At 37.2% G+C, this 15,177-nt stretch overlaps 2 protein-coding genes across 15 annotated transcripts in view; both read left to right on the top strand.

The window, feature by feature from the left end:
- Window positions 1–604: 604 nt before the first annotated feature.
- Window positions 605–8,303, top strand: LOC139752100 (RING-box protein 2-like). Its single transcript, XM_071667990.1, has 2 exons — window positions 605–818; window positions 7,681–8,303. Exons 1-2 carry the CDS (start codon window positions 653–655, stop codon window positions 7,845–7,847), a joined length of 333 nt encoding a protein of 110 aa, XP_071524091.1. The 5' UTR covers window positions 605–652; the 3' UTR covers window positions 7,848–8,303.
- Window positions 8,304–12,764: 4,461 nt separating this feature from the next.
- loqs (double-stranded RNA-binding domain-containing protein loquacious) overlaps window positions 12,765–15,177 on the top strand; it is a 78,032-nt gene continuing 75,619 nt past the window's right edge. For 6 of the 14 annotated variants that reach the window (XM_071667984.1, XM_071667982.1, XM_071667977.1 and 3 more), the window contains exon 1: window positions 12,765–12,905. The gene's annotated coding sequence lies outside the window, so the exon portion shown is untranslated. Of the gene's footprint in view, window positions 12,906–13,070; window positions 13,247–15,177 lie in introns of those variants that run through there. The other 8 variants (XM_071667989.1, XM_071667985.1, XM_071667979.1 and 5 more) reach the window with 3 other exon arrangements.

The following is a 15,177-nucleotide window of genomic DNA, read 5'->3' as shown; positions in this document are numbered from 1 at the left end:
GCGAGCTGCGTGTCTTACTTCTCTGGTCTTTGATATACATTCCTCTGGCTGTGGAGATTATGGTACGGGACCAAAGCGGTGTGTGGATTGGGATGGATGGATCGTCTTAACTTTCGTACTGATTGATCATAATTGCCTATTTCAGCAGGAGGCAGTATTTTGTCAGCCATGGTTTTAAGCACATACTTCATCATGAGGCATGACTCAATAAAATGCCTCGATCGCTGTTCAGATGTCATGCAGGAAGTTGGCACTAGTTGGCACTAGTGCCTACGTCAATCACTGACAGTTCCTCACATCTTTAGCTTTCTATATATTTTCTATGAGAATTAAAAAGTTGTGATTTATGTATGATACATGCAATGTCCTTTAATAGGCAAATTACGCTAATGAACGTAAAATATCCATATATGCAAAAAGTATTCAAGTAAGCATCACACTAGAATAATTACGATAGAATATTCTTAAAACTATGCCAAAGCTTCGAACCAAATTCCATACAAATTTGCTTGTTGGCACAACAACAACAAAAAAGATACATCTATGTATTTGAGTTACTCCAGATATCTATTGTAGAAAACGAAAGGTGTGCATTTCTAGTCTGTAAGCGACCTGGTATATAAACAAACAAAGTAGGTTTGACTCAGCAAACATGAGTAACAACGACGCAGAAATCAACGACGGTGATGCGGAGAACATGGCAAGTGACACACAGAAACCCGAGAAAATGTTCACTCTGAAGAAGTGGAACGCGGTGGCCATGTGGAGCTGGGATGTTGAATGTGACACTTGTGCGATCTGCAGAGTGCAAGTTATGGGTAAGTCTGGGGTTAGTTAGATGTGGTCGTTTCACTTAAGAAGGTTGTCCTCGTGTTGCCTGGCCCAAGAGTTTACCTTAGGTATGATGATTATACCTCCTTTAAGAAAACTAGTTTGCAGTGCTCACACCACGTAACGTTAAGAGCTATTGTTTTTAAGTTATTTGTATTGGTATTGTAGTGGTGAAGATTAGAATAGTTGTGGTGGAGCGTGAATTCGAAGATTCTCTTCTATTCTTTCAAATTAGATGAGTTATTGGTGATGATTATGAATGTAAGGGAATATGAGGGGTTGATTGATGTAAATCATTAGTGAAACACTGATCAGATACAGATAGAACCTATGAAAGCTACATTTGGTCATTCCAGTATCCGAGATTTGCTTTAATTTTTTAAAACTGGAGAGTATGTTAATGTTATAATAGCAGTTTGTGTGAAGTTGTGGGGTAATTTAAAAGCCAACCTGTAGTATTGTGGATTCAAAAATATATAAGGTGTCTGGCAAAAGTTTGTGAATGGTATGCTTAAGAATTACTTATTTCATGTCTCGGATGCCATTTCCCCCATGGAACTCCCATTAAGGGGTGTTCACGGTAAAAGTCTCCACTTATCCTTTTCCGCACATGCTCCACAACCATACACCAATCCACACATTCTTCCGCTATTTCTCTCCCTCCAGTATTCATCCACCCTTTTTGCCCTTGTCACAGGTGATCTTCAACTTACATCAACCCCTGCCTCATGCCTACGTTTATCCCAGAACTTTTGCTCAGCTCCTCAATAGAGGGCTTTTACACCATCCAACAGTTGCCCTCCTATACCATATATCCTTAACACATCCCTCAAAGCATTCCACTCGATTCTGTCATATGCATTTTTCAGATCCGTTAAAGCTGCATGCAGCTTCTTACCTTTTGCTAAATACTTTTTCATAGTCATCTTTAATACAAAAATCTGATCCACACATCCCTTACCTTTCCTAGAACCCCTTTTCTCTTCATTTATTCTGCTTTCAGTTACTTCCATCACTCTGTCAATTAATATTCTTGCATATATTTTTTCTGGTATACTTAACAGACTTATTCCCCTATAACTGCTATATGTGAGAAATACTTAGAAAAGCAAATGGATTTGTATGTAGCATTTATGGATCTGGAGAAGGCATATGATAGAGTTGATAGAGATGCTCTGTGGAAGGTATTAAGAATATATGGTGTGGGAGGCAAGTTGTTAGAAGCAGTGAAAAGTTTTTATCGAGGATGTAAGGCATGTGTACGTGTAGGAAGAGAGGAAAGTGATTGGTTCTCAGTGAATGTAGGTTTGCGGCAGGGGTGTGTGATGTCTCCATGGTTGTTTAATTTGTTTATGGATGGGGTTGTTAGGGAGGTAAATGCAAGAGTCTTGGAAAGAGGGGCAAGTATGAAGTCTGTTGGGGATGAGAGAGCTTGGGAAGTGAGTCAGTTGTTGTTCGCTGATGATACAGCGCTGGTGGCGGATTCATGTGAGAAACTGCAGAAGCTGGTGACGGAGTTTGGTAAAGTGTGTGGAAGAAGAAAGTTAAGAGTAAATGTGAATAAGAGCAAGGTTATTAGGTACAGTAGGGTTGAGGGTCAAGTCAATTGGGAGGTGAGTTTGAATGGAGAAAAACTGGAGGAAGTGAAGTGTTTTAGATATCTGGGAGTGGATCTGTCAGCGGATGGAACCATGGAAGCGGAAGTGGATCATAGGGTGGGGGAGGGGGCGAAAATTTTGGGAGCCTTGAAAAATGTGTGGAAGTCGAGAACATTATCCCGGAAAGCAAAAATGGGTATGTTTGAAGGAATAGTGGTTCCAACAATGTTGTATGGTTGCGAGGCGTGGGCTATGGATAGAGTTGTGCGCAGGAGGATGGATGTGCTGGAAATGAGATGTTTGAGGACAATGTGTGATGTGAGGTGGTTTGATCGAGTAAGTAACGTAAGGGTAAGAGAGATGTGTGGAAATAAAAAGAGCGTGGTTGAGAGAGCAGAAGAGGGTGTTTTGAAATGGTTTGGGCACATGGAGAGAATGAGTGAGGAAAGATTGACCAAGAGGATATATGTGTCGGAGGTGGAGGGAACGAGGAGAAGAGGGAGACCAAATTGGAGGTGGAAAGATGGAGTGAAAGGGATTTTGTGTGATCGGGGCCTGAACATGCAGGAGGGTGAAAGGAGGGCAAGGAATAGAGTGAATTGGAGCGATGTGGTATACAGGGGTTGACGTGCTGTCAGTGGATTGAATCAAGGCATGTGAAGCGTCCGGGGTAAACCATGGAAAGCTGTGTAGGTATGTATATTTGCGTGTGTGGACGTGTGTATGTACATGTGTATGGGGAGGGTTGGGCCATTTCTTTCGTCTGTTTCCTTGCGCTACCTCGCAAACGCGGGAGACAGCGACAAAAAAAAAAAAGGAAAAAAAAAAAACTGCTACATACATTCTTAACACCTTTTCCTTTGAACAAAGTAACAATGATAGCTTTCACACAATAATCAGGCACAACCCTCTGTTTCTATGCTAATTTCCGTATAAGATGCATCCAAATATATGAGGTTAATATTAGCTGGTAGGGAACCTTATGTGAGGTTTTCCTTGGTTCTCTTGATTTTTAATAAGTAGATGCATCACCTCCTTTTACATTCATGAACCCAGCATTACTCAGATACTCATAGCTTACACTATTATCACATTACTTGGTTCTACTTAAACCACTAATAGCATCAGAAGGCACACAATAAATGTCTTAATTTAGCTATGTACACATCTTCAGAAGTAATGTGGATGCAGAAGCAAGGATATTTATAAGTGTGGACTGAGTAGCAGGTGAAGTTTGTGTGCTTATCACTATCTGAGCAATATGGTCTTAAGAGTAAAAATTAAGGACTTTATCACATGCTTCTTGGTTGTTTTATTTTTTAATAATGTTTTCATTATATATGTTTTTTCTTTGCAATACATCCATTTTTCATAGAATCGAAAGTGCATGTTGCGTCATTGTGTATGAGATGAAGAAAAAATTCATAAAAATAGATACAGAAAATTGATAAACTGTTGATATAAATATGTCTCATTAGTCAACTGAGTCTCTTATAGAAATACAGTTGTAACTAGAGTTTGGGGATAATGCAATGCTAGACATTGTAGCATGAAATATAATTTTCTGGGGCACACTCTGCCTCTCATATTCTCCCTTACTGACACTGCTTTAACGAAGTCATTTAATGCCCAAGATATTGATGTTGCATGGATTATCAGCAAACCTCACATCATAAAACTGACAGGAGGATACAAGTAAGAACTGTAGAATTTGTAGTTGTTGTTGAGAAGTGTAGTTGAAGATTTAGCACTAAGGTGATGTCTACTGGATTGTTGTATTTAGAATTTTCAGGTAATGTTTTAACCAAACCATACCTGATGTAACAGCATAAACTTATATAATCTGACCTAATTCTGGGTGGGAAGTTACATTAAGGGTTAGATGTTTAAACTGTCTTAAGATTTGTATAAATTGATTTTGAAAGTATAATTGTAGGTTTTTGTAATCTACTGCATCATATGGATAACTTTGTCTGTTGCTGTTGACCTGTTTGCTCATGCATCATCTGCTGCTGGGAATCACACTTTAACCTTCAAAATAACATGAAAACTGCAACTGCATACATTTGTTCATTAACATCAAAGCAATTGATTAGCTTGAGATTCACAAAACTAGTTTGAATTTTGTCAGTTATACCATTTATAAGAAAGATTAAACATGGAAGTTAAGTACCCTCCAACTTCAAAGTTCAGTTTTTGGCCATAAGGCTGTACATTTTTTCATATCAAAAGATCTGAGTGGTATAAGACCTGCAATTAGTTTATTTATATGCCACTAATAAAATGTTTTAGTATGTAACTTAACCAGCTTATGCCACTTTTGAATATAGTTTCTGAACTTACCTTGGCTCACAACTTGGAGAAACTTCTACCTTTGAAACCTTATACCATTATTCCTAGCACCAAAAGAAGTTAGTGACAGAAGACCCAGAAGTGTATTTTTATTTTCATGCCACCTATGAAAAGGTTCAACCTGATTTCACTTCTAGTAACTAAAGTGTGCTGTTAACAGGTAATTGGCAAGATAGTGAGAGATAATCTTTATATAATTATGAGAATAAACATTGACTGTAATGATGATAGAGATGATACTGTTATTTAAGCATATATTCATTTTTGTCATTCATAAGTGCCTAAAGTCTTTTGATTAACATAAAGCACAAGGTGAAAAAGAACTTATACAGGCCAGTTATTAAGGAATACAGGATTATATCCAAAAATTAAAGTGAATTTCTCTTATAAGTATACAGTTTTATGTCAAATAACAAATAAGATTGGGTGAAACATTAAAACATAACATAGCCACCCACAGGATCAACTGCAACTAATCACTGGGAAAGTTTATGATAGCAACGTTGTTACAAAGCCTTTGGAAATTACTTAGCATAATAGATACCTTTAAAAACCATTTTTTGTCAATTAAAAACCATTTGTCACAGTTGTTAGGAACCCAGATGACAAAGCTTAGAAAGTAATAATGACAGCTTGTAGTAATACTTTCCTGTCAATTTTGTAAAGCCACAAAGTTTTATATTGGAACCCTGGTTTTATGTGAAGGTTAGGTTTTTCAGTTTTTAGATAGAAAGGACAGTAAAGGTAAAGTTTCCAGCTCCAATCCCCATGGCAAATGAGATGAGTGATGAGCTTGTGTAATAACCCTCGTGCACGATGTCATTTTTTCAGTTTTTAAAAACACTTCTCTGGTTTCTTCCATTTCGCTACTCTGCAACAAATAGAATGTTTTATTGTAACAGATTTCTTTCTACAGGCTGGTCCTATTGAGGACTTGTTATAACAAGTAGTTATCATACATATAAAAGGATATTATTGAATAACAATCCATATATTTTACAGAACTGTAATATCCTGACGTTTTATGTAAAAAAAATTCAACTATGTGTGACTACATCCTGTATGAATTAAGTGTTCACACATGGTTATATGTTTTCAGTGGTGTTATATTCATTACGCAAACTCCATTGGTTTTCTGAACATGTAAGAGGCATACCATAACAAAAGAAGGTAGGGCAAATAAGGCCAATGAGTTTTTTTTTTTTATGGAATGTGGCATGAGTGGGGTTCTTTGGTGTTATATGTCACTACGGGATCGGTTACATAGCTCGGAGTCGTCATGGGTGTTTCATACAGATATCGAGCTTGGCATTAGTCGATAAGATTACAAGGAACTCTTTGTATTGCTTCGCCTTGGAGATAAGCTTTGAAGTAACGTAGAGAAGAAACTCAACACCATCATACCAAACCTACCAATACTATAAATGGTAGATGGGAAAACGATTCGCTTTCCATTATCTGGCCAGCCGACATTTTGTTATTCATATTTTTTTTGTATGTTGATGGCTCCAGTCATACAAAAGTCCACATCAAGGCCAGGTTCTAATTGAAATGTAGAGAGAATTATGAAACGGAAAAAGGAATGACTAGGGAAAGTATTTACGAATTTTTGAAAGTGAAATACCTCTTTTGAAATGTACCCGGTCATAGTTATTCGTGTTGCTAGTTTATTAAACTTGCCTTACGCAGTACTAATTTATAACACTTATTAAACCCCGCATATAAGTGAAGTCATCAGATAATATACAAATCATTTATGATCATGCAGCGGCAAACATTTCCACGCTTTAGGTATTACCGAAAATTAACATGCACCACAAGTTATTTTCTGTATGAAACGGCAGACAGGATGCAGTAACTTATTATCAACTAATCCAAACCATTACCACGATTTAGTATCTACATTCCCATCAATGAATATTGCTTACCACAACTGACTTGTGCGTTACCGACCCACCCCTTCTGACATCACATCTCTGTTCACAACGCCACCCTGTGTAGCCAAAACCATACTCTTGTCACATGTTGTAAACTGTGAAACATTACATGGAACAGTTGATGTGCCGGAAAATTATGATCCTTTTCCCAAATTCATTATACCGATGATTTACCTATGGGGGTCGGCGTTGAATGATTCGAACCCGGTCAGTCCTGTGACAGTTAGACCACGAGGCGGCATAGTTTTGGGTTCGAATCCTCCTGCTCAGCGATATATATATCGTTAGTATCTATTCCATGTGTCCAACACTCGTTGAAAGTATACTCATTATAGTTAAAGATCTGTGATAGCTTCTTGGGTAATTATATTGAGGACAATATGGTTAAGTAACTATTCAAACACATCGTATTCTTAACCCACTATATTATGTCGAACAGGTCATCGCTTAAGGCAAACTCAGCAGGTTTCAGGGTCACCCTCGATTTGGTGACATTGGCTCTGGATGGAGGGAAGGACATACCCTGTGAGTGCATGTGCTTGCATGCTAATTAAAGGGGTTGGGGAGAGTGAGTTAGTTGCACTAACATCGAGTGATTCAGACCTGTAACACAGAATTCCAAATTGCGATTAACATCATTTTCGGGATTTTTGCTTGGTCATATTTATTTCCATATTTGCTTCGTAAGATGTGTTTTATCCCAAACTCTTCCCTCTGTCGCCATCAAACACAGGTCACTAAGGGATGTTTCGAAATAGCGAGTCGATAATATTCATTGGGTTTCACACCTCACGGAAAGAGACGATTGTGAACGACAAACCCATATAAAAATTGTATCCGTATCACTTCCATTTCTTATTATCATCGTAGGATTAATGGCATGCATACATAGATGGTGATGAAATGTGAAAAAAACATATCTCACTTGTTATCTAACCCCTAAATCCTCTTTGCTATTTCAGATGCATGCTTACGGTGCCAAGGAGAAAACAAGCAAGATGACTGTGTGGTGATCTGGGGAGAGTGCAACCATTCTTTCCACAACTGCTGTATGAGTCTATGGGTGAAACAGAATAACCGCTGTCCACTCTGTCAACAAGAGTGGTCTGTCCAGCGAGTTGGAAAGTAGACCACTTAAGATGTGTTTGATAGAGTTATATATTTATCCTACTTTTAATTGATGTGTTCTGTGAGTGCACTGCATAATTGCATCGGAAAATTTTCCGATGAAGTGATTTCATTTTGTTTTATTGTTTGTTCACTTATGGCAGATTAACTATGCAAGGACATAGAAATGCACCTTCATTTTAAGAATGCATTAGACATATACTTGAGATGAATTACATTACATTGTTTATCTTTTTGACATTTACATGTAACTAGAACGTGTTATTTGAAAATCTCTTTATAGAAAAGTTCTTGTTTTAAAGATGAAAATGCTTATAACCTCTTTAAAGAAATTTACATCATAAACATCTTACCATTACTGTTAGCCTTACAGCAAAAAGTAAATAAATAGCAATGCTGAATTCTATTTGTAATGTATGTACAGTAATAAAGATGCCAAATTAAGTTTTAGATAATTTATACGATTCTCATTAACCTTTGTGTCTGTAACTGCGTAGACTGCACATTAATCACTTGGCCAGTAGTACTAACTACGTCATTAGGGACTACACCCCCGCCCATTGCTTTCTCTGTAATTAATAATGCTAATTCTTTTTATTTCTAGCAGGCATGGATAACTTTGACGCTGAATGTTTATACATTTTGAGCTGACGCTGAAAATAATTATACATTTTGAGCTGTTTTAGTTTAATTCTAAATACATCACGGAACGGGTAGAATGCAGGATGACTGACTGAAGGAAATAACGATAAAAAAAAAAAGCTTCACATGCTCTCGAATCGCGTATGAGGAACGTCTAATACTCGTACGTCAACCGTATATCGTCTCATTTCATATTTGCCAATCACGATTTTGCCATGTACTTTTTCAGTGGACAACCCTTGATGCGAACGCACGACACAGAGCCTTGGAAATCAAGAAACAAAGTAAGTTTCTTTTTTTACCTTTTTAGAAAGTTGTTTAACATGCTCAGCAGTTTATTATAATCAGCACCATTAGCTGAAGTGTTTAGCAAAGCTATAATTTCTTTTTTGCTCACTCGTAACACAGGGAAGGTATGGGATGCAACCTTTGATCAGTGACGAGTACTAGGTCTATATGTGCAATTTTGTACAAATAAAGTTGATACATTTTTTTTGAATGCTTTTGTATTACTGCTAAAAAAAAATTCATGTTTTGATAGATAACAGGCAATACGTCACCACAGTTATCAACAGAAAATTCATGCTGCCCGCTCGTGTATGGATCCCTTATCATTAACCAACTATTAAAAAGAACGTGGATGTCCCTGGTTTAAACTCTGCAGCGGTCCTTAAGATTAATTTCTTTACCCATGACTAATAAAGGATTCTTGGTTTCGCATAACCCTTCATAGCCAAATATTTTATCCTCCCGTCTGTAACTCTTTCAAGCATTTCTGTTCAACTGCCACAGGTAATTATAAAAAGTCATCCCAGCATAGCCCAGATAGTATTATATAATCATTTTATAATACCTGCCTCCCATCTGGACAACCATACAAAATATAAAACTTTGTTTTTCAACCAAAAAGTGCTGAATGCTAAACAAATTAAACTCTTTATAGATCTAATTACTGTTAGGTTATTAAAATTTCTAACAGCAAACGCTACATAACACTACAAGTGACTCTTCGCAAAACTCAGTCTAGGTAATCGCTGTTGGCAGTACAGTGAAATGTCCTAGGAGAATATAAGAAATATAAACCACCATTTATTTCAGCAATACAATATTTACGATCTTTTACTTACCCATGAGAAAAGCTAACACCATCACTTGAAATTCCTTGCAATAATATTGTTTCCTCAATTTTCATAGGTGACATGGTGCATGGCAGAAGCGTTCTCTATTGCTAACTAATGTGTCTATACGGACACATATGTGTCTTATTTTTCCTTAGAATGTCAGGGGTATTTATTATTTTCCTTAGAATGTCAGGGGAATAAATACAATTGCCGAAATGCATATTTCAACGAGACCAAAATTCAAGAACAGCCTTGTTTCGAGTGTGTATAGTGAAACAATTGAGTGTGTCTGTAACCTAAACTAGGCCCCCTTACGTTGTATAAAGACATGTGTAAGAAATAGTAGCTGCTCGCAAGGGGAAAATGGAACTATATTTCAAAGCTACTCCTATGCAGACCTAAATGTCGCATGCTTTATCTCTTACGTTGCAGAATCTCTTACGTTGCAGAATGCAAATTTGAAAATAACTGTGTCAGAGTCTCCATTAATTTGTCTTATGCTCACGTATTCTAGTCCTAAACGGAGATTAAGTAAAATAAATCATGTACTACAAAATTTAAGTAAATCATGTGCTACAAAATTAATATAGAAATGAAAGCGCAAATAACGACTAAAGGGCAACATACTGGAAACGTGCCAAATGTTGCAATATGTTCTGCTTGTCGATGGTCATGACTCGTAAGAATTTCAATTGCGAGATTATATCTTACTTAGTAGTAATCATGAGGTCCAGTACTACTATATTTTTATCTTTAGAATAAGTGTCTGTGTTGAAATCATGCATGTTGTTAAACATGTACTGAGACCTCGAAGTCTCGAAGCGTTGCCAGTATCTGAGTCAATCGTGCTTAGATATTTTCAATTGTTTATAGATTTTTCAATACTAATTGTGTGTGGTTTTTTTAGGGGGGATATTAATGTCCACCTAAATGTCTTATACCATCATTTATATAGTGATTATGAATATTAGTGAACTTAAACGATTCCATCATTTATATATTGATTATGATTATTAGTCAACTTAAACGAGGATGATTACGCTTGTCAAAGTGTAGTGCGTATAGATATCAAAATACGCCTTAACACAGCAAAAGAGTATGGTTGAGTTTCCTTTGGCGCATCCAACGGCATCATACATCCAAGAAGACTGAAAGTTTGGATTTCTAAACAAGATAGGCGGGGATAGATCAAAGTTAACTGGGAGGCACACTTGTTTAAGACGCGAGGAAGAATATCAAACGGAGCAGCAGCAGGTGCCTTATCTACTACCAGTAATTGGAAGAGAACCTTCGGGACCTTCCGTGAGGAAAATTAAGAGAAGGCATAAGTTTAGTGGGAGAGGGAGATATGGAGGGTGAAATTACCCAGCAAAGAGGAGAGATATACCAGAAGAAGCAGCTTTGACTGGTATCAAGAGACTGGTCAGCTCGGAGAAGAGGAAGGAATAGTCATTGGGAATATCTTTGGTTAAGGACCAGAAAGATTTATTACTTGAAGAGGTCAAACTATTTTTTTTTCGAAGAATCTGAGCAGAAATGAATTTGATGGATTGAGAATCTGAAACGAGGAATTTCATGATCCGGTATCCCGTGTCAGAGCTAGAGCAATCATGCCATAAATGATGAAGGTGAGGTAAAAAGAAGGGACGCCAGATTCCATTCCATCCAAGATGACATACGTCTTACGATCAGGTTGTCAGATTGACCCAAGCCTGTCCTGATCAGCAAGGCGGGACTGATCCCCAAGTAAAGGTGTAAAGACTTGAGCAACGGAGACTGAGTTCTTCCTGAGTGTCGATTTACGAGGAAGCATAAACCCTAATTAGACGCGCCAATTTGAAAGAATAGATATGTAACTGTGATTGGAAGATCCTAAGGGGACAAAATAGTATATCTAAGAGTCAGTTCAGAGTGATCGTGACGAGCGGCATTGGATGTTTGAGTTTGGTTCAGATTGTGAGGAATAAAGAGAAAGGATGTTCCTAAGTAAAGACAAAACAATCTTGGTGATGTACCCTGAATTTCCCTTGTGGCAGGAAATTAGTCACTCGAAGCGTCTTATATACTTTTTCAGAGTAAGGAAAACTTGAGCCATATAGCATCGAAGTTAGGACATTCGAGATCCACAATACTTAATCATTGGCCCAGTACTACATCTTCAAATTAGAATGTATAAGGCAGTTTTGTATATTTGTTTTCATTACAAAGGAAATTAGCTCATCTCAGACATGTTTGATAATTGCTCTAATATTCTTTTAGAAATCAGTATCATATCAATATATCTATTTGTTCATTACGTTCTTCAAGTCACTCGCTTTGCCGAACAATTTCAGTTCATCTTGAGTCAAGAATGGCTGATAAGGAAATTGATATCTTGTGGTGCAACGGTCATCATTGCTGAATAATGCGTCAGCATGGGAGCCGACCGTCGGCTAGTTGAGTTCGAATCCTGGGCGCAGCAAGCGTCCTACACTCATCCCAGGAGTTCATCCTTCCATTACGGCGATAAGATTGTACTTGGCATAGGATGGTGAGTGTATGTGTGAATACACGTGGAAATACGATCATGATGGCATAAGATAACCAAGAACAAGACGGTGCAAGAATGAAATAGATATAAAAGTGAATGATTTCATGATAATTAAAAAACTAATACTAAAGAAATGAGCACATTTGCTTGCACCAGTTTAGAAGTTATCATTAATCACTTGAGTAAGGCAACGATTTAGACAGACCAAGAAAGTGTATTCAATATATATATATATATATATATATATATATATATATATATATATATATATATATATATATATATATATATATATATATATGTGTGTGTGTGTGTGTGATATTAATCAGTCCCTGATGTTATCTGCAAAGTGGATCAAATTCGTCATAATTTTCTTGTCAGCTGCAGGGGTAAAATTTATGACCGCTATATGTAAACTTCTTTTTAAACATCTTGGCACCAGGTGTTAAAATAGAATTAGTTACTGTTAAGGAGTATGCTCAGAACTTTATTTAACGATTTATTTCAGGCTTGAAACTACCTATTTAGAAAACGTTCTTGCGGTAAACCAGCTTATTTTCTAGGACTGGGAGGCACACTTATTTCATGAAAACTGACTTTGAAGTTTCCTCTTGTCTTTACGAAAATTGAATTGAATCGTGATGAAGCCATTTAGTGTTGACAAACGTTTAAAGCCAGCGCCATAAATCTGCGGCCTGCGCCTGCGCACTGAGGCAGGAGCACACAAGCGAAGGGAGCGAACTTCACGAGGCCGCTCATTTAGGAGGTAGTATTTCCTATATGAAGCTAATATCTTTATTAGAAACCTTACCGATTTAAGTACGAACATCTCTGCTCTCTTTTTAAAAGGAGAAATCCATAGAAATTTGCAATTTTCTCAGAGAGATAAGTGAAGTAAAGCGTGGATGTTGGTGGCGTGGTGTGGATCAATGGCTGTCGAGATGCGTGTTTGCGTGGGCAAGACATCAGCTGGCAGCCAACTGTTACCGGCCGGCGGTTTCCATCTTCCTTTTAGTATTCAACCTCGAGTTATGCATGGGGAGATGAACCAATGCTTTAAGAAGTGTGGCACTTATTAAACGTGTTCATCATGTCGGAGTTTTCCGGGTAAATGATAACGAAGGGGTTGGTTTTAGAGTACACCACTATCAATGAAGGAGAGGTTTTGTGTATGAATGTCCATGTGGTGCCGGCTAGTAATTGTTACTAGGAAAGCAGTTTGTTTTATGAAGTGAAACGCTGTAGTTCTTGAATTATATTAGGTGAGGTTTACTAATAGTAAGAATAGTGTACTTAGTATGGCTAATAGGGGTGCCCACGTGGATGTCTTTTTTATCAATCGATTCATACCCATCTTTATGATCATTGATGGTAAGATTAAATGGGTATGTTATACTATAATCTCAGGCTACGTCAGGTTGGAATTGGGTAGGGCTGGGTTAGTTTAAGGTAGGGAAGGTTCATTAGAATGGCAGGCACTTCGGGCCCTCCCAACACTAAAGCTGCTGCTCCTGTTACTGTTGCCGTGAAGATGTGTACATTGTTTTTATATGGTGTTGCATGTGATATATGTTGTGCATATAGAAATATCTTTGTCCGTACTTAAAATATAGCTTGCATATTGATTATCTCGGTTAGTATCATTCTGGACCCACTCCTATTGTTACAGTAGTACATTTCTTACAGTAGGTGAAGTAAGTTAGGTGCATTTGATTTTGAATATTTGTAAAATGTAACAAATTTTTTATCTTCATGCCTATTGGTAGCTTTACTCAGCTCAATTTTCTATTGAGGCTTTTGAGTTTTGTATCAAGTTCAGTACTATTTTTGTGCTTTCAATATTTTTCTTTTCTCCGTGTCAATAGTCATTTTGAATGAATTATGGAGACCATGTTGAAAGTATTTGTATATATTGTTTTTCTTAAGGAAGGTTAAAAAAACTGAATTTACACTCACTTTGAATAAAGTTCTTAGAATGGCATCACTGGAAAGGACAAGAAATAATGGATATGAATAAGCAAAAAATAGATTCACGTTGGATGTGGGTAAATAATGGTTCAGGAATGGGGGTAGTAGGTTTATGGAAAAAGCTGCCAAGTACAGTAGTGGAAGCTAGGTAGCTTTAAATGAAGTATGGATGTGTTTATGGGTTCAGGACCTACTTAGCATGGGCCAGTGGGTGTCCTGCAGACACCACACTTATATTCTTATCTGTAACTTATCCTTGTATGTAGAATTTCTTTACATGTTAGTTTCTACTGAAACATTATCATGAAATAACAATGAATTTTGTGAAAATGACATGAATATACATTTTTCGTAAATACAGTGCACTCCACTGAAGTTTGGAAGGCACTCTAAAGTTTGAAGGGTTTATCTTGAACATACTTTTTAGGTCGCTGCCAAAATGGACTTGACATGCATGCATATATGTAAATATGCATATATATATATATATATATATATATATATATATATATATATATATATATATAGGGGATAGGGGAGAAAGAATACTTCACACGTATTCCCTGCGTGTTGTAGAAGGCGACTAAAAGGGAAGGGAGCGGGGGGCTGGAAATCCTCCCCTCTTGTTTTTTTTTTTTAATTTTCCAAAAGAAGGAACAGAGAAGAGGTCCAGGTGAGGATATTCCCTCAAAGGCCCAGTCCTCTGTTCTTAACGCTACCTCGCTATCGCGGGAAATGGCGAATAGTATGAAGAAGAATATATATATATATATATATATATATATATATATATATATTATTTATTTTTATTTATTTTGCTTTGTCGCTGTCTCCCGCGTTTGCGAGGTAGTGCAAGGAAACAGACAAAAGAAATGGCCCAACCCACCCCCATACACATGTATATACATACACGTCCACACAAGCAAATATACATACCTATACATCTCAATGTACTCATATATATACACACACAGACACATACATATATACCCATGTACACAATTCACACTGTCTGCCTTTATTCATTCCCATCGCCACCTCGCCACACATGGAATACCATCCCCCTCCCC

Source organism: Panulirus ornatus, chromosome 12 (assembly GCF_036320965.1).
Source record: "Panulirus ornatus isolate Po-2019 chromosome 12, ASM3632096v1, whole genome shotgun sequence".
NCBI classification, from domain to species: Eukaryota; Metazoa; Arthropoda; class Malacostraca; order Decapoda; family Palinuridae; genus Panulirus; species Panulirus ornatus.
The sequence above is the reverse complement of the archived record's forward strand: the minus strand, read 5'-3'. Positions and strand labels throughout refer to the sequence as shown.